We start from the raw sequence: 24274 nt of genomic DNA, 5'->3' as shown, positions 1-24274 counted from the left end.
CTTTAGACTTTCAGAGTACTGAGTTGTCTCCAAAGAATTCAGATTATTAAATATGGCCACCCTTTCCTGATTTCCTTTGCCTGTCTTTTTCTGATTTCTTGTGCCTGTCTAATTCAGGAGATGTGATAGGATGTGATGTGTAAATGTATGTCTGGTCAGAGTGTCAGTCTCCATAAAAAACTATGCTTTGTGAGACAGGGGTGAACTGCTACAAAATGCATTTTTTTGATGCAGCAAAAAAAAATGGTGTTTCCTTTCTTGCACTTTCCCATGACTGTTGTAGATGGAAAGCAATGAATTCCGAATTCTCCAGTCAGCTAGGCCATCTTCTCAGCCAGTTTTGCCTCAGGCACCCTGAATATTGCCACATGAGAGCTATATTTCATCTGTTCTCAAAGGTTTGCAGCTATGGACCACATTCGAAGGCTGAAGTCTCACCCATGCAGTCCACCTCACCAGCTTCTACTATTCTAAAAAACTATCCATCAGAATTTGCCAGAATTTATTGCAAGAACAACCTTCTATTTCATTGAGTTTCCAGCGATGTGAAACTTGGTTTTATGAACTATCCAAGCAATGTAATAATAACTTTAGTCTCTTCTAATGGTGCACAAAAATCATTAACAGGTCAACTGAGGGACTCTTCACCTCCAAAAAAATGATTTCAGGAGTTTATATATGTGAACTCTCTTATAAGCTATTTTGAGAAACAGGAAGAGAACCTGCAGTTAACAGTAGAAGCAATCCCTGACTTCCAAATTCATTAACAATAAGTATGAAATTCAAGAGGACTGGGCTCTCTTCTCTGCCCTTGACACCAGAGAACATGTTGGCATTGGAGGGAAACTGGGAGATTGTCTTCTCAGTTCCTCCTCTTAGGGAATCCAACTAAGGGCTTCTGGCATTCTATGCAAGTGCTCCACCAGTGAGCTATATCCCTTTTGCCTCACCTCTTCTCAGACTCATAGTAGTTAAGGGAATTATTCAAGGAATCTCATATTTTCTCTCTCCCCAGTGAATAGCTGTGTAGATAGATAGCTTCCTCATAGTCTTTTGTTCCCTTCCATCTGACAAAAATATCTTTTGTCAAGTGTAAGGTGTGAGGCTAGCTAGCTCCTCCAATCTGCCCAGGTCCCATCCTTACTTCACTAGGGTGGGATAGAGGAGGGAAGGGTTCATCCAGCAAAACTTCTTTATTGACTGAACATCTCATAAAAGGAAATCAGATTGTACACCATCATCTTAATGATCTTTGCTGTGGCATTTTCAACATTTTCTTACAGAGTATCTCACAGATATGATACATGTGTTTCATAAATATATATGCAGTGGAGAGATTAGAATAATAACCCTTATTTATGCAATGCTCAACTTCATTAATCACAGATCCAGCCAATCCTTTTCGTGCATACTTTTCTCCAGTGACTTCCTGTCAGACTACCTTGAAAGCAATCTCTGACATTCTATCCTCTTTGACATTTATCACAAGGACTCTTAAATGTAGTAAACATATTATATTTTGTAATAAGTATATTAATAAATAAATTACCATATGTAAAACTAGATGATGATTTAATGCTGTCAAGTATCAAGTGTTCAAATATTCTCCTCTCAGCTGGTTTTATCAGTATCTAATCAAGATTCTTTGGAGGTTATACTTTGAAATTATGAAGAATCAGCATGATTTTATTTTTGTGTGTATTCCCCGCAGTAAAGATTTGGCTGGTGACATTCTCTGAACCTTTAGTGGAGCCAGGATCCTGCTCTTCCTTTATACTGGCTGTTGAACCTAGAGGGGGTAATTAGATTCAAGTATGTTGTTTTTAGCAAGAATTGCTTCGTGTTGAACAATGTCACATACAGAGAGTCTTGACTTAACACAGTTCAACTTATACTATTCTAGTTTTACAACGATGCAGTATATACTTGATACAAATGGGGAAGGGGTGTCTCAGTGGTGGAGGTTGAGCCTAGAAAGTACTGGCTCTGTTCTAACTCCTGGACAGTACAGTCTAAAAGAAAAGTTATTTTTTAGGGTTATTTTTTATATAGGGATATATTTTAGGGTTATATTCTCTTTCATTAGAGGTACAGATATGTTGTAGTTCATAATTACTTGAAAAAAATCCCTGTTTGCTAATTGTAGCAACTTGATACATATTGAGATCCATTAATTTTCTGTGGCTTCATGTGCTAGAAATTGCTTTATAAAATTTAATTTTGGTTTGCGACTGTAGTCTTTTAGGATTATGTAAACCATTTACAAGGTCTCAAGATAAGTTTAGAAAGCAGCCTGATGTCCACGCATATATCTGTCACCTTTAACCCAAACAACAAATTCTATGTTGTCTTTTCACTCTTTATTATCAACAAATACAGGTTTGTGCTTCCATTTCAGATATTATGCAAATATCAACATTAGCATATCAAACATTTATCTGCCTCTTGGGCAAGTCTTTTATGGTCTCTCTGTGTGTCAGACTAGTATAGATATTATAATATGTAGTTTTCTTTAGGTAATAAGTGGTAGTAGCATGGTTACCTTAAGTTCGTGCACCTAATAGACTAACTTTTCACTGCTAAAGCCATATCCTCAAGTCCTTTTGCTTTTTAATTTGTCAGAGAGAGAGGTGTGGTTTGGCCAGGATCAGTCTTGAACTAGGATCATCCTATCTCCACCCCCTAGGTTGCTGATATTGCAGATGAGAACACCACATGTGGCTAATAAAACCAATTTTGAGAGTTTCAGTGTATGTTAAATAATGAATATGAAATTTTTACTACAATTTCTGGCACATACAACAACCCATGTATTATATCCTTTCTCTCTGAGATCTATCAAACCAATCTTTGCCCAAATCGAAGTGATTTCCTCCACAAAGAATTTCCAAGAAGTATGCCAGTAAAGCATTTCCTTTTCTCCCTTCTTTCTCCTGTCCCTCCATTCTGACCTCCTTTCCTTTCTTTTCTGCATCCAACCAATCCTCACTAAAGCTTGGCACACTGCTATGTCCGTATTCCTCAGAATTAAATTTACCCACTCTTAGTGATGCCTCTTATAATCAATGAAAAATAATCAACATTTCCTCAAAACCTGTATAATATCACGAAAAAGAAACATCAAACTCATCTTAGTGTATTTGGAGGCATTTTTTTAGTTTCCTTACACATGTATATATACATCAAATCTGTGAACAGCAGACCCCATTTTTAACTTAAATGGGACTGTGGACTATTTTTATTATTGGTGGATCATGAACGTATGGGTAAGGTTAGTTGTTTTATTTCATTTGGCCCATAAATTCTTTCAAAGCATTGGATACATGGGTAAACATTTTAAAACAATGTTTTGGTGGATGTGGCTGGGAAATTTCAGGTCAGTCTCCCTCCTGTGATGGATATTATTTATTTTAACTAAGATGTTTATTGAACATATAGTAGTTGTACAAGGTGGGGGCATTCATGGTGGCATTTCCATACATATACACAACGTGCCCCTATCAGCCCTTGAAATCTCTCTTATCCTCTTGTACCCATTCTTAAGAAACAATTTCAACAGGTTTCAAACATTTTTATACTTATATTTTTTAATTTTTATATATACACATCACATACCTGAACCCTGTTCACCCTTTTCCTTTGCCCTCCCTTCCCACTGATATCCACCCCTGACAGAGCTTGTTTTACTTTCCAGTTATTCACTTTCAATGTACATAAATTGTATCAAGGGGTTTCCTCTTGGAATTTCACACCTGTGTGTATTATATTTTAATCAGATTAACCCTCTATCCTTTTCTCTTTCCCCATTCCTAACCTATTATTCCCCAACAGCTTCCCATGAGATTCTTCCTGCCACTGTTATACATAGATGCATTATATTTTGATATTAGTCATTCTCTATCATTTTCCTTCCCCACATTCCTCAAAAGAAACTAAATGTAGAATTACCTTATGACTCTCTGCCAAACCATTACAAGAGTGCAAAGCAATGTAAAACAGCATGCAAGAACATTACCTATGTGTCCATGTTAGTTGCAGTTCTGTTCATAGTAGCCAAACCTTGGAATCATATGAGATGCCCAGCAACTAATAAACATATGAAGAAAGTATTATTTTCATATACCATGGAATGTTGTGGAACCATAAAGAAAAATGACCTTGTTTTCAGGAAAGTGAATGGAACAAGATTTATGAGTATTTCTACTGCTTGGAAAAGAACTTCAGGAGTGGGGCTGTATTTGGTACTCATATTCCTTTAGCCTAGACTATTGAAAAGAAAGAAATTAAAAAACTGTGATGAGAAGAAGGTAAATGTGAACAGAACAAACTATATTTTTGGATTCATTATGGAGCTGAAAAAATCTAGTAGCTCTCAAGTATTCACACACAAGAATTTTCTCTTTTAATAGGACATTCTTATTTTCTGAAATTCCAAGAAAAATTTCAGGATAGGATAATAAACACCTACAACATTTGTTGAGCAGGTACACACCACTTTCAAATGCATTATCTGTCAGCATCCACATCATCCCTGATTTTTATCCTCAGTTCAGTTGTGGTCATTACTTTACCCAAGATCATGTGGCTTGTCAAGGTCCTCAACAGCCATTGACTTCATGGGCTTTATGACATGTTCATAGACCTTCAAGGAGCTCTGAAGGGTACTCAGCTGTAATTAGTACTGTGACCTGTACTTCTTCCTTTCCTTCAGCTCCTTTGTTATGAGGCCTCAAGCCCATTATCTTTACCTATTGAAGTAGATGTGACCTCAGTATCTTTTAGGGATTCCTGGATTTCAAAGTGTTCAGTGAGCTCTCTACCTTTGTGGCTGATGCCAACTGCTTTACCTCCATTCTCTCTACAGCCCAGTCTTTTCCTTTATAAAATAGGAATAAGCAGAATATACATTTTTATGAGTTCATATATAGGAAATAAAACCCTTAGAGCAATACTTGGCATATAATACATGTACAATTTATTGTTAGTAATTTTGTTCTTTCTGATTCTGATTTTCCAATAATTTTTTTCAAAAGCTACTGTATTGGAAGTATTAGCAATGAGATAAGGAAAATAGAAAAACTGGTAGCATCCATTTTATGGGCCGCTTTCTCTGAACTGATGGAACACAAAGTAACTGTTCTTCATCCTCAGAACTTCAATTAAATTAGTTTTTCTTTTCTTTTTTTCCCTCTGTGTGCCATTCCTGGGTCTTGAACTCAGGACAACACATTTGTTGTCCTCTAAAAATAACATGTGAACTCAAGTCTGTCTCTATTATTGTTTAGCTCACAGTTGGCTCACGATTTTGTCCTGATCAGAAAAGAGGTTCAACTGTGACTATAGAGCAGCAGTGACCTTAGGCCACAACCTGTTTGAGTTTCTCACTGAGCAGGAAATTTTGAGCCAGACAGGGTAAAAGAAGCTTGCCTTAAAATCAAATCTGCTAAACTGTAATGCATTATATTGTTTGCACCTTTATTTTTCATGGTATTCTTTCTTTGCAATTTCACAATAAAATGAGTACCTTCACTTATTTGTCTTTAGAAGATTATCTTTCTTTGACATTGGCTACCTGAGAAAGGTATATATTTTTCCTAATACATTTTTTTCTTCTTAGAGCATATCTTGGAATACTGAATAGATCCTATTTTTTGCAACTACATTTAGAAGTATATAGAAATGTCTGTCTAAATCCCCCAAATATACTTTGTGGAACTTTATAAATCAATTATAAAGATTAAGTGAAGGGAAAGAAAGTACAGTGGGAAGAAGGGAAATTTTTAAATGAGGCATAAGATGAAACTTTTTCTACTGATATCAAAATACACTATAAAATGCAGTAAAGAAGATCTCCTGATTTGAGCATGGAAGTAGGATTGTAGCTGAATAGTAATGACACTCTGTTGGTACTAAATGCAGTATCCTATATGGTGAGAGGTCACTGGAAAAATAATACCGTGATAACTAGAAGTGTAGGGAGCTAAGATTTAGAACTACTTTATAACATATAAACATATAACATATATACATAGCTTCCATGAAAAGTCAAAACATACTTTTAAAAATAAAGAAAAATCCAGGTGCTGGTGGCTCATACCTGTAATCCTAGCTACTCAAGACACTGAGATCTGAGGATTATTGTTTGAAGCAAGGCCAAGCAGGAAGGCCTGTGAGACTCTTATCTCCAGCTAAGTACCAAGAATCCATAAGGGAAACTGTGGCTCAGCGAAAAAGCTAAGGCACTGCACCTGTGCCTATAGTTCAAACTCCAGGACTGGCAAAATGAATGAATGGTGAATAAGTAAATAAATGAAATAAGAAAAGAAAAACAGATCCCACACTTAATGGAGTCAAAATTGCTCTAAAAAATGTATGTAGTTATATGTGTGCACATAAGTGCGTGCATACATGTATCTATGTGTGCAGACATGTATGTATATATACATATATGGATATGCATGGTATGTGCATGCTGCATGTGTGCATATGTGTGTATGAGCAAATACATGTGTGCATGTGTATATGTTGTCATGGAGCAAAACATCAGAGCATCAGAGAGAAGGGTAAGAGGAAGATATTATAAAGAAAAGTCTGTTTCTGTTTTGAAAATTTTTAATTTTACTCTTATTCAGGTGTTTATAAAAATGAGATCAGGTATAAAAATTTCCACACTGAATCATACTGTATATCTGTGCATGTACATTTAAAACCAAATTTCATTACAATTAGTTAGGAGAAACATTATTTTCTTCAAAAAAAAATGAGAATCATCCTTTAATCTCCCTAGTGCTTAGGTTTAGGCTTTGGGACATCTGGTTTTCTTTAATTGTGCTTATTTTCGATTTGCCCTTGAAATCTGAGGCAGATCAACTATTTGATGCTGACTTCTGAATGCTGGGGTTCTTCCTGGACCCCATTACTTTCTTCTCCTTAGCTTCTGTTGGAGAAAGTTTTGTGCAAAGGAAAGGAAGTTTAAAGACTCCAGGTCCAATGCTTCCCATGAGACACAGAGCAGAAGGAAATAAGGAAGTTGTGGGTGGATCCAAATTCAAGTTCTGTATCTGTTGCATACAAATTGTGTGATGATGGATGGATCATTTTGTATCTCTTCACTGTTTTCCAACAATAAACTGAAAAAAATTAATGCAACTTGAACTCTTCAACATGTAAAATTAAAAAGAGTTCACAGTTTTTTCTTTGTTTGAAATGCTGGTCAGTTTGGGGGCAGAATGCTATGAATGGCTGCTAAAATGGGAAGGTCTAATTATACTAAAGGAAATCACAAGATGCTCAGTACTATAATGAAAGCAAGTTGTCAGGTGGCGTCTCATATGCATAGCTTTGACTCTTCAAACTCTTTGGCCTGTATCAAAATGTCCCTTAAATTCTTAAGATGATAGGAGATACCAATAAAAATCAATGTTTCAATAGCCCCTCAGTTGTTATATTGCTTAGATTTGCTGGTATATTTTGCATATACACACAGTTCAGTTGGAAATTATTTAAAGCATCAAGCAGACCTTCGTTTTAGGTGAACATGGTTTCTCTTCAGCTCTGCTTGGAAGATGGGAAATAGATAACATGACTTCTACAAGCTCCTGAATGTCCAAGGAATACATGGGTAATTGGTTTTGGAAGTTCTTTCACAGCTATGGTTTTAGTATTGATAGGCAGATTTTGACTCTGGGAAAACAGGCATAATGTTAGGTTTATTTGCTCTTCTTTTTGTTTTAAATAAGAGCATTTGAAGAAAGCCCAGAATAAATCCAGGGTTACTATAAACAAGGCAGAGAGACTCACTCATCACAAGGAGAAGTTAGGCTCATTAAAGGAGGTAATTATTACCTCTGACATACAGAACTGTGTGCTGCTTTAAATTAAGGTACTTAACGAGGCATTTCATTGTATGTCCTTAAGTGAGGGATTTAAGCAGCCTTCCTTCAAAGTCATTGTGGATGAGGGCTCTATGCCTAAGAGTTTGACTGGTGGAGAATATTTGAGAAAGGAATCGTTAAAGAATATGGAATACAAAAAATGTACATGCAATTTCAGAGCAGATGGTTGTGATGAATGCCCAAACTTTATCATATGCTAATCATATGCTAATGAATTTTCATGTTAGACACATGAGAGACACATGGCATGAACTATGTACGGACTTTTTCTGTTAATGCAGTGAATGAACTTGAATAGGATTTTCCAGAGAAAACATTATAAACAAATTGCAAATGTTTCCACCTCCCATCTTTATTTGATCCTGTTTATTTCTTATCTCTTATTCAACAATTTTTTTTTCTTTTTGTACTGTATTGCACATAGAATTTAGGACAAACTTTAGTTTATTTGAGACATAACCAGGCTCTCAGCTTTTACAAGATGAAAAGTTTGTCTTATAGTAAAAAAAACCTCTATACCTGTTTCTATGCAGTCCCTTTGTCATATATATTTATGCAAATATATATAAATATATATGTCATGTACCAATATCAACTTCTTCTGATATTCATATCATAAATGTGTTAATGTTTTGAACAAAATAAATTGCTTTTAAGTGAATACATTAATTCAAAAGATATATTTTATTTCTCTGCTTTTCCACATTTTAAAATACCTCACCAAACCACAGTGCTATTATAATAAATGGAGCAAGGCTGTTGCTCAAATCTAAAGTTTGCATCAGATCTCTTTTTCCAAGCATATAGCTAAATTCTGGAGAACCTAGAGTCCATTAACATGATTTCCCTAGGGATTGTTCCCTGTTCCCCCTAAGAGGAAGTGATTGCATAGCAATTTTGTAGCCTCATTTTCTCTGTCTGTCGGAGGAGTAGCAGTGTCTCCCCAACACACAAGTCCAAGATAGGATCTGTGATCTGTACCCACCACAGAGGAAAGAAAAAGTTTAAATCTTTCTAAACTTTAGCATACGAGAGCATTTGAGTGTGACCCATAATATTACTACCTGGTTAAAATCCATTTTCAGTTAAATTACGAAGTGCCATTGTCACTCCCATGTGTCTTACCTGGGGACTTGCATGGTCCGTGCCTGTCTTTGGAAAGCATTCAGCATTTCTCTAAGGTCACAATCTGTGACATGAACTATGAAATCAGTGCTTGACACTGACCTAGCCACACTCAGTTTCCATCATGATGTCATGCTTCAAGTATATGTTTAGTCTGTTTTTAAGGTAAATACATCATTTTCTGATTCGGTTACAGGATATCTCTCTGATCTTGACAATTGGCGCAGTCTTTAGTCTTCTGGGTTTCTTTCTGTATTACAGAACATAGGAGAGATGTCTTTACTGTTGGCCATTTTAATTAAGCTAGCTAGTACCTTTAATATTGAAATTTAGAGGGGAAAAAAAGATACTTCTGGATGGTGATGGACTGTGAATTTGCTTTCCTATAGCAACAATTTTATTGTGTACAATTATGTAATCCTTAATATTTGATAAGTCAACACAACAAATAAAAGCTTTGGATTATGTATTTTGATTAAATTTTAAAATTCCCAGGGAGTCTGAGGAAAGATGCTTAGGTAGAAAATATTATAATCTGGTTTTTGAATACCAGTGAAATAAACCTATATGTATACTGCAATATCTGGTATTGAATTTTACTAGGAGAGGTTAATTTTATTAATATATAATTCATTTGTTTATGGGGACTTGTTACTTTCCTCAGTGGCCATGTCTTCAGGTCTCAGTTTTGAGTGGCAATTTAGAGACTACCAACACAGAGAAAAACTTCTCAGCCATATGTATTCCAGAATATTCCTTTAAGATATATCTTAATCATTATTTCAAGAACTGTAATATTGAATCACTGATAGATCTTGTTAGTCTCCCATCCCCACCTCTCCAACTCCCGCCATTGCTCACTCACATTGAAGGCATACTTGAGAAGATTGCAGCAAATGTATATTGCGATTTGAAAATTTTGGACAGAGTCCTTTGATATTTCTATGTGTACTCATAATTATAGCTATAAAAGTGAATAGCACTAGACATGTTCCAATTCGGATTTATTTATGGAGAAGAATGTGAAAGTTTTAAGGAGTTTAAGTGTAATGAAAAATGAGTATCCAGTTTTTATCAGTAGTTTAAAGAAAGTAACTGATTTGAATGTGATAATTCTGAGATTGATTTGATGTAGTACAATAAGGGTTGAATGGTGAATACGATGCATATGTAATTCAGTCCAATCTGGTGTGCACTTTCAAAGCAGACAGCCCACAACTTGTCAAACATGCTAGTGGAGGTCATTATCAATCTCTTTGATTTTTGCATTTGTCTTTAGAAGTTAACTCTAGTATATTCAAGATTGTACAAAGTACCTGATATGAACAGATTCGAAGAACACTCTGGCAATTACATTTCAAAGTATTCAAAGACAATTTTACCATGAGCTTTTCAATAATTTTATGCAGTTTTATTTAAAATTATGAGCAGAGATTAATTGTACACAGAGATTTCTGTGCAATATTTATATACACACATATAACATACTTGGATCAAGTTGATGAGACCTTCTATATTTTCTTAAGCCTCTTCCCTTCCCATCTACCCTTTTAAATGGGTTTTGGATACTTTCCATTATGCTGTTTTTCAGACATGTATAATATACATACATATGTAATATATACTTCAAGCGTTTCATGCTATAACTTAGTATTCCTCATGTTCTTGCTATGGCTTCTGTGTTAACTTGGATACCCCTCCCCTGTTAATTTCTATTATCCTTATAACCAAATATAATTACCTTTTTTGTTTTTGGTGCTGGACTTGGGGCTTGATCTCAGGCCAGTGTGCTGTCCCTAAGACTTTTTGCTCAAGGTTAGCACTCTACCACTTGAGCTACAACTCCCCTTTGGCTGTTTGGTGATTTATTGGAGATAGAAGTCCCACGGACTTTCCTGTCCCACTTGACTTTGGATCCTGATTATCAGCTCTCAACCTCCTGAGTAGCTAGAATAAAAAAATGTGAGCCACACGTGGCTTGGTGTACATTCTTAATATTGTTACTACATGTGATTATCACAGGCACCATCATTTTTCTTGCCAGATTTTACAACATATCCTGTAACTCATTGATAGATGAAGCACATTCCTAGATCCAATTATTTATTAAGGATGTTTAGTAGACATCTGCTACTTTCTAGGACAGTTGATGTGAATGTGCTAGCCAGCAACTACCACCGTTCTCACAGGCAAAACACACAGAAAAATGTCATATATAGTAGAGTCAGCAAACAGGTGTTTCCTCACCTGCCTCCTCCAATTTTCCCTCCATGCTCACCATTCTCCTTCCTTGTTTATTTAATTTTGTTACAACCATTGCTGTTCTCTCTTTGTGTAAATGTCACAGATGCAACATATGGGTAGACTTAAAAATTATCACTCATAATCATACCATCTTAATTAAAACACTTGAGTGTTTATTGTTCTCTCTAGGAGGCTGTGGCATATATGTGCATGCTGCAGCTGCAGATTGCCGTTGGAATTGTGCTAACCTTAGGCAAATGCATGCTGACTTTTGCTTTACCCTTTCCAAAAAATCTGCAAAGAGTAAACTGCAGTGTAAACATAAATTGAGGTTCCATTCATGTGAGATATCATCTCACTTAGATTTCATAAGGAAGGGACTGAATGTAGTGCTTAACTATACAGAAAATATATCTATAATTAGTGATGTCATTATATACATAAACATTAGAGGTAATAAAGCATATATCACAGTACGCCCAAGTTCCTCTCATTGGGTTCCATTCTGATGTAGCTCCATCTAAGTCTTTTTCAACATAATTATACATATGACTGGAGACCTGACTTAGCAGACCTGCTAAGACTCTGAATACCTGGCTGGGGACTGGGGAGAAGGGTGCAATGAGTATGAGACAAGTGTCAGGGAAGAAATCAAAAGTAAACAACATTGGTTCAGGCACCTTAAGTGCAGTTGGGAGGCCTCCTAAAATCAGGTTTTAGGCATTTCCATAGCTAAACATTTAAACTGAGTTGTCTACATGTACCCACTGGGTATATGCTGAAAATGTGACTGTGATAAATTACCAATTTTTGGAATAAATTATACTAGCCTTTGTGAGTTTGTACCCAGTCTTTTTTATAACAGACAGTCTGACCTTTGCCTCGTCACTCCTAATTCTTGACAAACAAAGGATGAAATTAACAGCTCCCTTTCCAGTGTAAGCTGTAGAAATGGTCTCCATCTGGTAAAAATTTGAAATACATTAGCAACACTGCTGGAATTTGCATGTACTGGACTGGAATCCCAACACATCCCAAATAAAAGAAATTCTCATTTGTTATGGAATAGACTGCCTTTTATCTCAGTCTACAAGGGTGTTCAATGCTTCCTCTTGGCCTCTTTCTTCTTGGTGTTGTTTAGTGCTCCTTGCTGATATCCTCAGACACAGTGCTTTTGTATTTTCCTTTTTTGATAGTGAAACTCCCATCATTTGTAGGGTGGTAGAAGTTGTTTCATGGCTGAATCAGAAAGGAGAAGGTATCTGATTCTAATTCACACAATGTTTGTCCAATTGCTCTTTTCTCACTCACGTCCTGTGTCCTTGGTTTTATTGAAGTCACTACTTCTAGTTTTTGCCAACATGTTCAAAACTTAGGTGGGGAAAACATTTGCTAGTTTCAAAGGAGTGCTTATCACCTGCAGCCACATTATTTTATATTTTTTCAATCAAAGACATTCTTGGGTCTGGCTCACTTCACTTAGTATGCTTTTTTTTTTCCAAGTCCTTCCATTTCCTTATGAATGTGGCAGTATTATTCTTTCTGATAGAGGCATAAAATTCCATTGTGTATATATACCACATTTTCTCAATCCACTCATCTACTGAGGGGAATTTGGGTTGGTTCCATATTTTAGCAATGACAAATTGTGCTGCAATGAACATAGTTATGCTGCTGGCTTTAGTGTGGTCTTGCTTGTAATCTTTTGGGTAGATGCCCAAAAGCAGGGCTGCTGGGTCATAGGGGGCTCTATGTTTAGCCTTCTGAGGAACCTCCACACTGCTTTCCAGAGTTGTTGAACAAGTTTACACCCCCACCAACAATGTAGAAGATTCCCTTGTGGACATATCCCCCCAGCATTTGTTATTATTAGTTTTCCTGATAATGGTCATTCTTACTGGGATGAGGTGGAATCCCAGTGTTGTTTTGATTTGCATTCCTTTTATGGCCAGTGATGTAGAGCACTTCTTCATGTGTCTCTTGGACATTCTCATTTCCTCTTCAGAGAAGTCTCTTTTTAGGTCTTTAGCCCATTTGTTGAGGGGCCCATTGGTCCTTTGAAGAAGTGAAGTGAACCAGACCTGAAGAAACATAGACTCTATGGTTTCCCTCATAGGGAATAATTAGTACATCTCTAGGATATTCATGGCAGAAGATCACAATATCCCAATAGCTATGCCCATATGAACACATAAGATGATGCTAAGTGAAATGAACTCCAAGTCATGGAAATAAGTGGTATATCATTGTTGTAGTTAATTTCAACATGCCATATGAAGCGGTACCTTTTTTCCTTTCATATTCCCTTCCTGAGGTTTTACCACTGTTATTACTGTAACTGATCTTAGTATCCTGGATACTGTATATACATGTGTTGGAACTAGGGAAGGGAAAGGGAATACCAAAATTGAGAAACAACAGATAAAAAGATAAACCATTGCAATAGCGATACTTACAAAACTAATTGGTGTGAACCAACTGTACAACTCATGGGAAGGGGGAAAGTGGGGAGGGGAGAGACAGGGGAAAATGAGGGAGGAGGTTACAACTTGGATAAGGAATGCACTTGCCTTACATATGAAACTGTAACCCCTTTCTACTTCACTTTGACAATAAAGAAAAAAAGACATTCTTGGCTTGTTTCATGCTCAGAATGTTACTTATTTATTTTTGTGTTGGTTCTGGGACTTGAACTCAGGGCTTGTGCACTGTACCTGAGCTTTTGTGATCATTGTTAGTGTTTTACCACATAAGACACAGTTCCATTTCCAGCTTTTTCTTTTTTCTTTTTTTTGCTGGTTAATTGGAGATAATGTATCATGGATTTCCCCTCCCAAGTTAGCTTTGAACTGCAATCTTTAGCTTCCTGAGGTGCTGGCATTACAAGCATGAACTACCATCCCCAGCAGGATGGTTTTTCCTTAGCAACACAATAGCATGAAAAATTCCATTTTAGGACAGGCTTTGACCAGCTTTGTTTTTGGTTTTTGTTTCTCTAATGTAATATTAAAAAGAGATCCTTGATAATTTGCTGAAAAATAGTGAGAAACTTCTGCTTCTGCTTTCTGGTAGTATTCTGTCTAACCCCTGCAAGGCTCTGAAGAAGGATGTAGATAAAAGATCGGTACAGCCAAGAAAATAGAGGCAAATGCTCATTTCTTTTAAATAATCATCTTTTTTTCAATATTGTTGATGAGAAATCTGTGAACTCCACTATAGGGAGCATCTTTTTTGTCTTTTTGGTGAACTGGAAAATTCTGTGATTTTTTGAAGTTGGGTCAGCAACAGGTTATGCATTTTCCAACATGGGCGACCAGTTATGTGTATATTCAACTGCAGACCCCATATTTCTAGAGAGGGGACTCAGCACTATCTCCTGAGGAATTCAACTTCATGTCACAAGAGGTAAAGTGGATAGAAGAAAAATGCCATATGTGTGGAGAGCATTAGGAAAGGTCATATATTTCAAAAAAGAATATTGTTTACAAGGAGTGTTAATAGGTTTCAGGGGAAATGTTAATTTTTTTTCCTGGATGAAATAGCTACTGTAAGTTTTTAATGGTTAATCATTCATTCCTGAATTTTTATATTAAGCATTTCATATTACTTTATTGACTTAACTTTTATGCTCTTCTTCATTTTGACAGTAAAGAATGACCAGGCAATACTCTTTGAAAATTGGAGACCATTTGCAGCTGCTCTCTATTGAGGAAAGTGAATAATAGGATGCCCTCAAGGAATTTCAAAGGTATCACTCAACAGAAACTTTTGTGTCTGAAGAAAACTAGATCATTTTATCATGGTAGGCATACTGATATGTTTGCTTTAATAAAATGCCATATTTCTGCCTTTAATCTCTTGTCAACCCACTATTAAAAAGCCCCAAAGTGCATGCGTGCAGCACATGTAAACATTTGTGGTTTTGAGGTTATTGCAGAACATACTAATAAAGCATGTAATTTGTGTTTGGTGCACAGACTGTAATAATTTATTGAGTGGTATAAAGAAGCTAGAAAATGATTTTGTCTCTGGCATTAGCCAGCAAGTCAATTTAATTTTAGTGCGCTGTGCAAAGGCACACATGTATGCACATGCTGGTAAAATGAAATAATGTTAAGAAGAATTAGGAAGCCTCCCACACTCCTCAAAGGGGGCAAAGGTACATTCATGTCACTCACACTGAGGGCATTCCAGCAAGTAGGCTAATGTTTCTCCTTCAAACTGAGCACAGGGGAGGTGGGCAGTTTGGCTCTTCTCTAAAAGGATGTTGGGTGTGTGTGTGTGTGTGTGTGTGTGTGTGTAACACTGATGGTGCATTAACAGAGTGCAGATTAAGTTAATCTAAGACACTCAAGAATGTGGAAAGATCAAACCTTTGCTGTCATCTGCAGCCTTCTAGGAGAGCTCCTTTCCAAACTGCATCTTCTCCCATGCTTCTCTCAGTAGTCAGTTCATCTGTTAATGCAAGATCCTCATAGGTAAGAATCACTGATTGTGTCTTATTCATCTTTATTGTCTCCTCTCTTTTCCTCAAGAGGTACTTTGCACTCAGAAAATCATTCACATAGATCATTTGCATGAAGAAGACTCAAGTTTATGTATATATGCTACTGTATATATGCTCTTTTTCTGAAAAAAATGTGTAATTAATATAGTTTTATTTACTAAGACAAAACCAAAGCAAAAGTCTCCCATTAAAAGGTAATGTTGGTGCCTGGAGAATATGGGTGTTAGGTATGCCAAATGTGTTTATTTAAAAAAGATACCAGACTTTTATTTTAGACACCAACTCACCATTCTTCAGACTTCTAAAATATACATATACATACATCATTTTTCAGGGTTCTGACAGATTCGCTGTTCTTGAAGTCTAATGAAAAGGAATCCGTTAGCCAGGTGCCGGTGGCTCAGGTCTGTATTCTAGCTGCTCAGGAGGTGAGATCTGAGGCTCAAGGTTTGGAGCCAGCCTGGGCATGAAAGTCCTTGAGACTCTTACATTCAATTAACCACCAGAAGACTGGAAATGGAGCTGTGGTTCAAAATGGTAGAACACTAGCCTTGAGCAAGAACGCTCAGGGCCAACTCCCAGGACCTGTGTTCAAGTCCCATGACCAAAAAATAAAATAAAAGGAATTATTTGTCCAGTCCTTCTTCCTGCAGCTGAAGTGACAACACCCTTTATGTGGTGCCTTTACCTCTCTCTAGATTGAGGAAGCATTCAGAGCTTGCTGTGCTATTGGGGCTCACAGAGACAATAAGACATGTAGAAACATAGAAGGAAACAGGATGCACTCAGCCAGGTTACTGAAAGCCTCAGATGTGGAGATAAATTCATATTGCCCCTAGCTCTGCCAGGACGATCCAACCAAGACAGGAGTTTTCTACAAGATCTAGTCTGGTGTCTAGACCCATGAGGAGGAAACAAGGCTGTGAATTTGTGGCTATGTTATCGGTTATTATTTCTGTGGGCTGAATTGCTTCAATGTCTACTGGTTTGCACATGTAAACGACACAATCCACCAAGGAGACTACCCTGTTGCTTCTTCCCAGAGAAGAGATGGGGGCAGGGAGGGGACAAAGGAGAATGTTTTGTATTTTCCCAACAATGAAATTATCTTTGGCAAGTCTTAAATAGGTACTTCCCTAATTAGTTCACTTCCCTGAGCCACTAAGCAGTAGGTTGTCCATGAGTATGAGTTGATTTTGATAACAAGAACTTCTGCTAAATGAGTTGCTCATCTAAATGTGATACAGACCCTTTGAAAACAGGACAGCAGCCATTTTGTGCCAACAAGGAGCAGCATTAGTTAAAAGCTGTGCAACCCAGCACCATGATCAGATCTACCCACTCAGGAATTCACCTAAATGTTTGTATTAGTTAAATGACCTGCTGCTCCTGCAGCCTGCACACTGAGGAAGATCCAGGGTTTCATGGAGAGCAGACTCTGCCTTCAGGCCTGAGTGTGGCTTAGGAATTAAATCCAATGTCCCAGAAGACAATTGTCATCAGTGGCTACATTTTAAAAGAGTCTACTTTCCTGACAGATTATGAGACCATACCAGCAGCACTCTGCAGGTAAGAGAGAAGAAACAGTTGGCATTTACAGTTATGAGTCTTTGAGTGAAGGCATACCACCTCTGCTCCATTCTAGGCTTTGTATGGGAAGGATGGGGTTACTAGCAACCAGCGTTTGTATCTTCTTGTGACAAATAAGGTATTAAATTCTTTCTACATTAATTCTTACAAACATTTCCTGAAGTAATCATTAGAAATGATTTCCCTTCAATCAAGGAGAAGACACAAGAGTTTAAGTGATTTCACCCCCTCCCCCCCAAAATCACACAGCTGGTAAATGGAAGAGAATTTGGGAGATGAGAGCAGTGTGTCCATTTGATCAGCTCAAAATCTATATCAAAGTTACAGCTGAAAATGTTCAACAAGCTTGTAAGGGTCACAAAAATTATGTTTGGAGTCAAATGCCATGGCAACCAGGAAGCAGAGGAAGATTTCTTTCATTTTTGGCAAACATGCGAATAACTCTAAAGATAAAGATGGTCTTTAGCAATGTACTTTGCCTCTCTGACATTTCATCTCCAGCTCTCAGAACTTCTCTGGTCCTCATATTCCTCTCTGCCTATGGTGGATTGTAGGTAGACAATCCCTATGAGCTTTGAGAGAGAGAGAGTGTGTTAAGAAAAGAGGACAGCTTAGGCTTTTCTGATGCTTTGACATCATTGAGGAAAAATACACAGGATAAGGTATGAGAGTACCAGCTGAGCTCAGGGGTTTTGCTGTGGGGTATCAGAGCCCCCTGTCTCCTATGGGTCCTTATCTCCTAACCCCTTGTACAAGGATTATGGAAGCAGACAGCATTACAGAGCAGTGATGTAATCATTTAGGCTGTTTGTAAGTTTAGGAAGTAGAAGTCATACTTTCACAAGTTTTTAAAATAAATCTCTCTGATAGTATAGGAAATCAAATACAATGACAAGGAATATTATAATAAAATTGCTATAATTTTTTTTACCAACCTACCACCTCACACTTTCCATTGTATAGAGACAAAAGGAATTCTCTTCCAATACAAAGTTCAGTGGGCATGAACTATAATAATTATATATACTGACCACTATGATAGTTCATTCTGTCATCTACTGAAATCAAAATAATTCTGTTTGTCAGAATAATTAACTGTGCTGCAGTAGTGATCAGATGTAAGGATTAATTTTGCTGACTACTAATTGATGAAAATAGAAAACTCAAATATTCTTTCTCTCTAGATCATCTGAGTGAGACTTATTTTCTTGCTTTTTATTTTACTTTATTTTTTAGATTATCTTTAAGAAATTGTACAAAGGAGTTATAATTTTTAATATACACTGATTATAAATAATATTTTCTAAAATAGAAAACAAAAAATGTTTGGTCTCCTTTAAATCAGTGGCTAACCTTGGGTTGACATAGTTTCTTTCAAACATGAGATTAGTTTAATACAAATGTCATCCCAATGTTGTCCCCTAAAAGAATATGGGAACATGGCTCAAGTGGTAGAGAGCCTCCCTCACAAATCCAACACTTTGAGTTCAAACCCTACCAGAACTTAAATAAATAAATAAGCAAATAAGGCAGCCTTGGTGTTGTGCTGTGGGAAAAAGAGAAGGATTTGTAAACCCCGGAGCGAGGTTCTGTCTGCCTGAAGCCGCCGCTGTGCAGAGACCACAATCACCATGTCTGACCAGGAGGCAAAACCTTCATTCGAGGACTTGGGGGATAAGAAGGAGGGAGAATACATTAAACTCAAAGTCATTGGACAGGATAGCAGTGAGATTCACTTCAAAGTGACAATGACAACACATCTCAAGAAACTCAAAGAATCATACTGTCAAAGACAGGGAGTTCCAATGAATTCACTCAGGTTTCTCTTAGAATGTCAGAGAATTGCTGATAATCATACTCCAAAAGAACTGGGAATGGAGGAAGAAGATGTGATTGAAGTTTATCAGGAACAAACGGGGGGTCATTCAACGGGGTAGATATTCTTTTTATTTTCTTTTTCTTTTGCCTCAATCTTTTTATATTTTTAAAAATAGTTCTTTTGTAATGTGGTGTTCAAAATGGAACTGAATACTGGCACTCTTTAAAACATCTGTTAATTTGAATTCTAGTGCTCATTATTATCATTTGTTTTCGTTGTGCTGAATTTTGGTGATCAAACCCCAGCCCTCTTCACATTGCCCTCTCATTTAAAAAAATGACGAATGTGTACAGAGAGGCCACTTTTCAGGACTGCAATTTTAGGTAAGATCGACCAATACGAGTATTCACAAAGACTTTCCAATTGGCCCTCAAGTTCTAGCATGTGATTGCCTCACTCCTGGACTATGACTTTCAGTGGTAGATAGAAGTTTTTCATAGAACTGAACTGTAGGAAAATGACCTTTCCTTAACTTGAATTACTTTTTAAAGTCTGAGGGTTTGGACTAAAAGAAGAGGAATATATCAGGATTGGAATCAAGCTGGCAGATGTGGTAAGAGTGATGTTTAACTCCAAAGATGGCTTCACTGAAGAGAAAGTGTTTTAAGATTTAAAAAAAAATCTTGTCAGAAGAACCCAGAAAAGTTCTAATTTTCATTAGAAGTTAATAAAGTTGTTGGTTAAGAAGTGTATACAAAAGAAAAAAATAAATAAGCAAATAAAAATATAAGAATCACCACAGCTAATGTCACAAACAATTGCTTTGAAATGATTTCTTTCCTTTCCCTTCTTTTACTCTATTGACTCAAGTTTTATTTCTTCTTACTCAACCTGGTAATAATAAAAAAAATGAGGAGGTAAATGGGAAATTGAGAAGGTAAAAAGAAATCTTTTTTTTTTCATTGTTAAAATATTGGAAAGTCTAAAATCTTAAAGCCTTTAAACCAGCCAGGTGTTCATATGAACTCCATTGTGAAATGAAGAGCCCTAGCTGGTATGGGGACAGGTGATGGGGCCCAGCTCAGAACTCTGGGATTCTGTAGGACTTTGCAGCTTAACATTTCTCAGGAATTTGGCTTGGTTGTTAGTACTTGTGGAAGAAGTCAACCTGGACATACCTAGACACAGTGGTCTGGTGAACTTGACTGATGCTAGACAGGGACAGTTTGTGACAGCAAGCATCATCTGCTAGCAGCTGAGTTCTGATAAGTATCTGGAGTCATCTATGCCAGAAACAAACACACACTTAAACACATCTTTTCATAGTATCAGAATTAATTGAAGTACAACACATTTGCAAGCTATGTCAGTTTCATTGTATTAATTTACTAAGTACTTCTGAGGTTTCTCGAAAGCAACCTGCATCTGGTTCTTTGCTTCTAATCATAATGACTAATACAAACTCTCACATCACATAGTACAATTCATCATAGTGCTAGTAGTGACAAGATGCCTAAAAAAGGGTTAATTCTGCCCTGGAATTCACAGAGACCTTGCCAATGACAAAAGCAAAAAGAGAAAATGCAGATACAAGGTCCAGGTATCAAAATGCAGAATAGCTCCCAGGGGCAGTGCTGGTCTAAGGTACTCAGCAGAGCTCAGACTCAATTGAGTCCTGGACAGTGCTGATTCTTGGGCTCACTGGACCTAGACAAGCTGCAATTCTAGTAGATTCTGTCAAGCAGGGAGGATTTAGCTGAGCAGAAGCCCCAGGGTTAGAGTCTATAATTTTTTGTCTCTCCATCCTTGAAGCTTACACCTGATCTTATATCAGTTTGCTATATGCTAGCATGTCCTCATGCTAGGAATCCCTCCTTTTAGAAAGTTTGGCGGTTTGCATCATTCCCCAATCTGGTGCACACAATAAATTCATGGGCCTGGTGTTTATAATATAACATGTTGTATTTTCTGATGTCATTGTTTATTGGCACAAGGAAAGTATGTATCAGTTTGTGTCTCAGAGTGTACTGACAGATGGTGGGGGTTGGTTTGCATAAACAAGATGGGGACCATTCTGTTCTGGCCCTTATATTCAAAGTGGAAAGGGTACAGGTCACAAGGATTGCTTCACAGCAATCCTTGAGTGGGTCAGGGTTAGATATATCCTAAAGCTGCTGATTAATGCAATGTAACCCAGAGAAAGCCCAGCCTGTTCTTTTCAAGAAGGTTCTGAGTCAAGCACCCAGAGGTCCAACAGCTGTTCTGTCTGGCAGAGAGTTTCTAAGACAGCACAGATGCCAGTGCCATAACTCCCTCAAGATAAAGCCACAAAGTCTCCTTAGTGTACATCAGTCTAGAAAGATCCTGCACTCCCCTGAACAGAATACTGGGCAAATTGTTTAACCTTCATAATACATTTCTGAAAATGTGTGTTAACTGCTTCTTTTTTCTCCCCCAGATCCACTGGAATTTTAAAGCTCCTCTTTTCCAACTGCATTTCTATGAAACTTAAATTCTGGATTCTTATTTTGCCACAGGGAGCTATTCAGGTATACAAATCATGGTCATAGAGCCTGATTTATTACTCAGACCCTGGAAGCTTTCTGTGTGCTCATTGGGTGGTTTGAGGTTTCATTGTTCGAGGCTTGCTAATGGGACAAATATATTTTAGGCAGAATTCTTAGGTATTTTTTCCATTTCATATATTTAACCAGAGATTATAGAATTGAGGTAGGTAGTGATAGATGTGGAAGAATGTCCAAAGTCTCAGGATGAGGTTTTTCCTGGGCAGATGGATGCTATCTTGAGCTGAGTTGAGCAGGACCAGAGTGTAAGGGTTTAGTATGTCCTAAGGGGCCTCTCTTGCCTGCTTTAACCAGGCATCGGTGCCGCCTGTGACACTAAAGACATAGTGTGCTAGAATGAGGGAAGTCATCTTCTTTTAGGGATTCTAGGTGAGCAGACCTAGTTTGCTTAATCACAAAAATCTGAAGCAGACAGGGGATGTGATAAAGTATCTCAAGCTAGAAAATCAAGTTCTGGAATGTCTATTTCCTCTGATGCCATGTGAGGAACGTGGTATAGATGGGTTAATCTGGAAAGGCCTCTAGGCAAATTCAGTCCTTTACTTAGTTTCTTCCAAACACCAGGATCATTTTACACCCATGGATTATTTGTGCAATACTTTTCCTCTGTAAGTTAGTTAATGAAAGTAAAGCCTCTAGAGAAACTACACTTATATCTTGTTTCTATATTGATCCATTTAATATCTTTTCACCTCCTATTTGGGAATGTAACTCGGTATATGGCGTTTTTGTATACAGTAGAATGGCTGGGATAAATCTTAGTTTTTAAGGCACACAGAAAACAACAGTGGACATTAGCCTTCCCTCATCTCCTATCAGTAAGGAAATGTGTAGCTTGGTATGAGTAACCCATATTTTGTTCCCAATTTCTCCATTCACAATATGATCTCTAAGGAAGAGAGTAAGGAACACATTCCACATTCAGATGGCAAGTGCTGGCTGTAGAACCCACACTGGGCCTGCTCTGAAGGTTTTCACTGCTGATTATGCTACTCAGACCTTTTACTCATTCTATGAGGTTTCTCTCTCTCTCCTCTCTCTCTCTCTCTGTCCCTCTCCCTCTCTCTCTCTTTCTTCCCTTCCCTTCCCTTCCCTCCCAACTCCCTCCCTCCCTCCCTCCTTCCCTCCCTCCCTCCCTCCCCCTTCCTTCCTTCCTTCCTTCCTTCCTTCCTTCCTTCCTTCCTTCCTTCCTTCCTTCCTTCCTTCCTTCCTTCCTTCCTTCCTTCTATTTAGCTGTCAAGTCCTATGTTAGCACTAGTGATAAAACATTTCATTTCTCACAGGTTTTTATTCATCCTTGATAATTTAAGAAACAAAGAAAAAGTGATTAGAATATGATTTGAACAAAATGGCATTCTCTGTCTTTTATTTTGTAATTATTTATTATTGCTATCTATCTATCTATCTATCTATCTATCTATCTATCTATCTATCTATCTATCTATCTTCCATACTGGAGTTTAAACTCAGGGTCTTGCAATTGCTAGGCAGGTGTCCTACTACTTGAGACACAAGGTTTACCCTTTCTGTTTTAGCTGTTTTGGTCTGGGCTGGCATGGATTGCAGTTTTTCCACCTGCACCTTCTGTGTGGTTTGGGTGACAGACATGGGTTACCATACTTAGTCTTCATCGCTTGAAATGGTAAGTTTTTGCTTGTGCTATCCTCAAAGTGTGTTCCTCTCCACCTCTGCCTCTGTGTGGCTTGGGTTACAGGCACTTTGCCTAGCCACAGTCTTTATTTTTGTTTTGTAATAATGTCCAAAGTTATTTGTGTTCTCTGACATTCTTCTTTCCAGAGACAAAAGTGGACAAAACACAGACTAGAGGAAGATTGATGTCATTTAGGAATATATTTATGGAAGCCACATTTATGTGTAAGCCACATACAGCAAATGCAAGGGACTTCTCTCTCTTTCTAGATAGGTATTTAGCTGGCTGGCTGTTACATGAAGTATAGGTGGTATAAAATTTTGATGTTCACATAGGAAAGTTAGGAATGTTTGGCAGTATGTATCTACCAAAGTCTTCATCAATAGAAAGCATAATGAGCCAAGGATATTTTACATCAAACTATGCTTTTGAGGTATTCGGAATATTCATGTTTATTGTTTTGCATAATGATTTTACCCATATATGGTTTAAGCTTGAGTAACTAGAACACAAGTACAACCTTAGCAGTCATAAGAAGTTGTCCCATTTTCTCTACATATGTAATAATGAATACAAAACCTTTCATGGGGAAAAAAAATCTCAAAATAAATAAATAAATTTACCTCAGAATCCAGACTTCCATCTGAAATCTGCAAGTTTAACCATGCTAAAAAAGAAAAAAAAAATAACATATCTTATGGAGTTCAGATGTTTTTAGGAAAAATAGTTTTAAAACAATTATTCCTTATAATGAGCCAAGTAAACCCTTCTGCCATTTTGACCTGTTTGATTTCATTTTACCTTCCAAGAATTCCAATGAATGAATCTAATCTCTCCTATGACAACGTGTCAAATACT

The 24274-nt window shown here is 37.2% G+C and overlaps 1 protein-coding gene across 1 annotated transcript; it reads left to right on the top strand.

Moving 5' to 3' along the window:
• Positions 1–18992: 18992 nt before the first annotated feature.
• On the top strand, positions 18993–19556 carry LOC125352261 (small ubiquitin-related modifier 1-like). The gene has a single exon (XM_048347384.1). The coding sequence runs from the start codon at positions 18993–18995 to the stop codon at positions 19296–19298; it is 306 nt and encodes a 101-aa protein (XP_048203341.1). The 3' UTR covers positions 19299–19556.
• Positions 19557–24274: the final 4718 nt, after the last annotated feature.

The sequence above is a fragment of the Perognathus longimembris genome, chromosome 6 (genome assembly GCF_023159225.1).
Source record: "Perognathus longimembris pacificus isolate PPM17 chromosome 6, ASM2315922v1, whole genome shotgun sequence".
Classification (NCBI taxonomy): Eukaryota; Metazoa; Chordata; class Mammalia; order Rodentia; family Heteromyidae; genus Perognathus; species Perognathus longimembris.
This window is presented reverse-complemented; position numbering and strand designations above follow the sequence as displayed.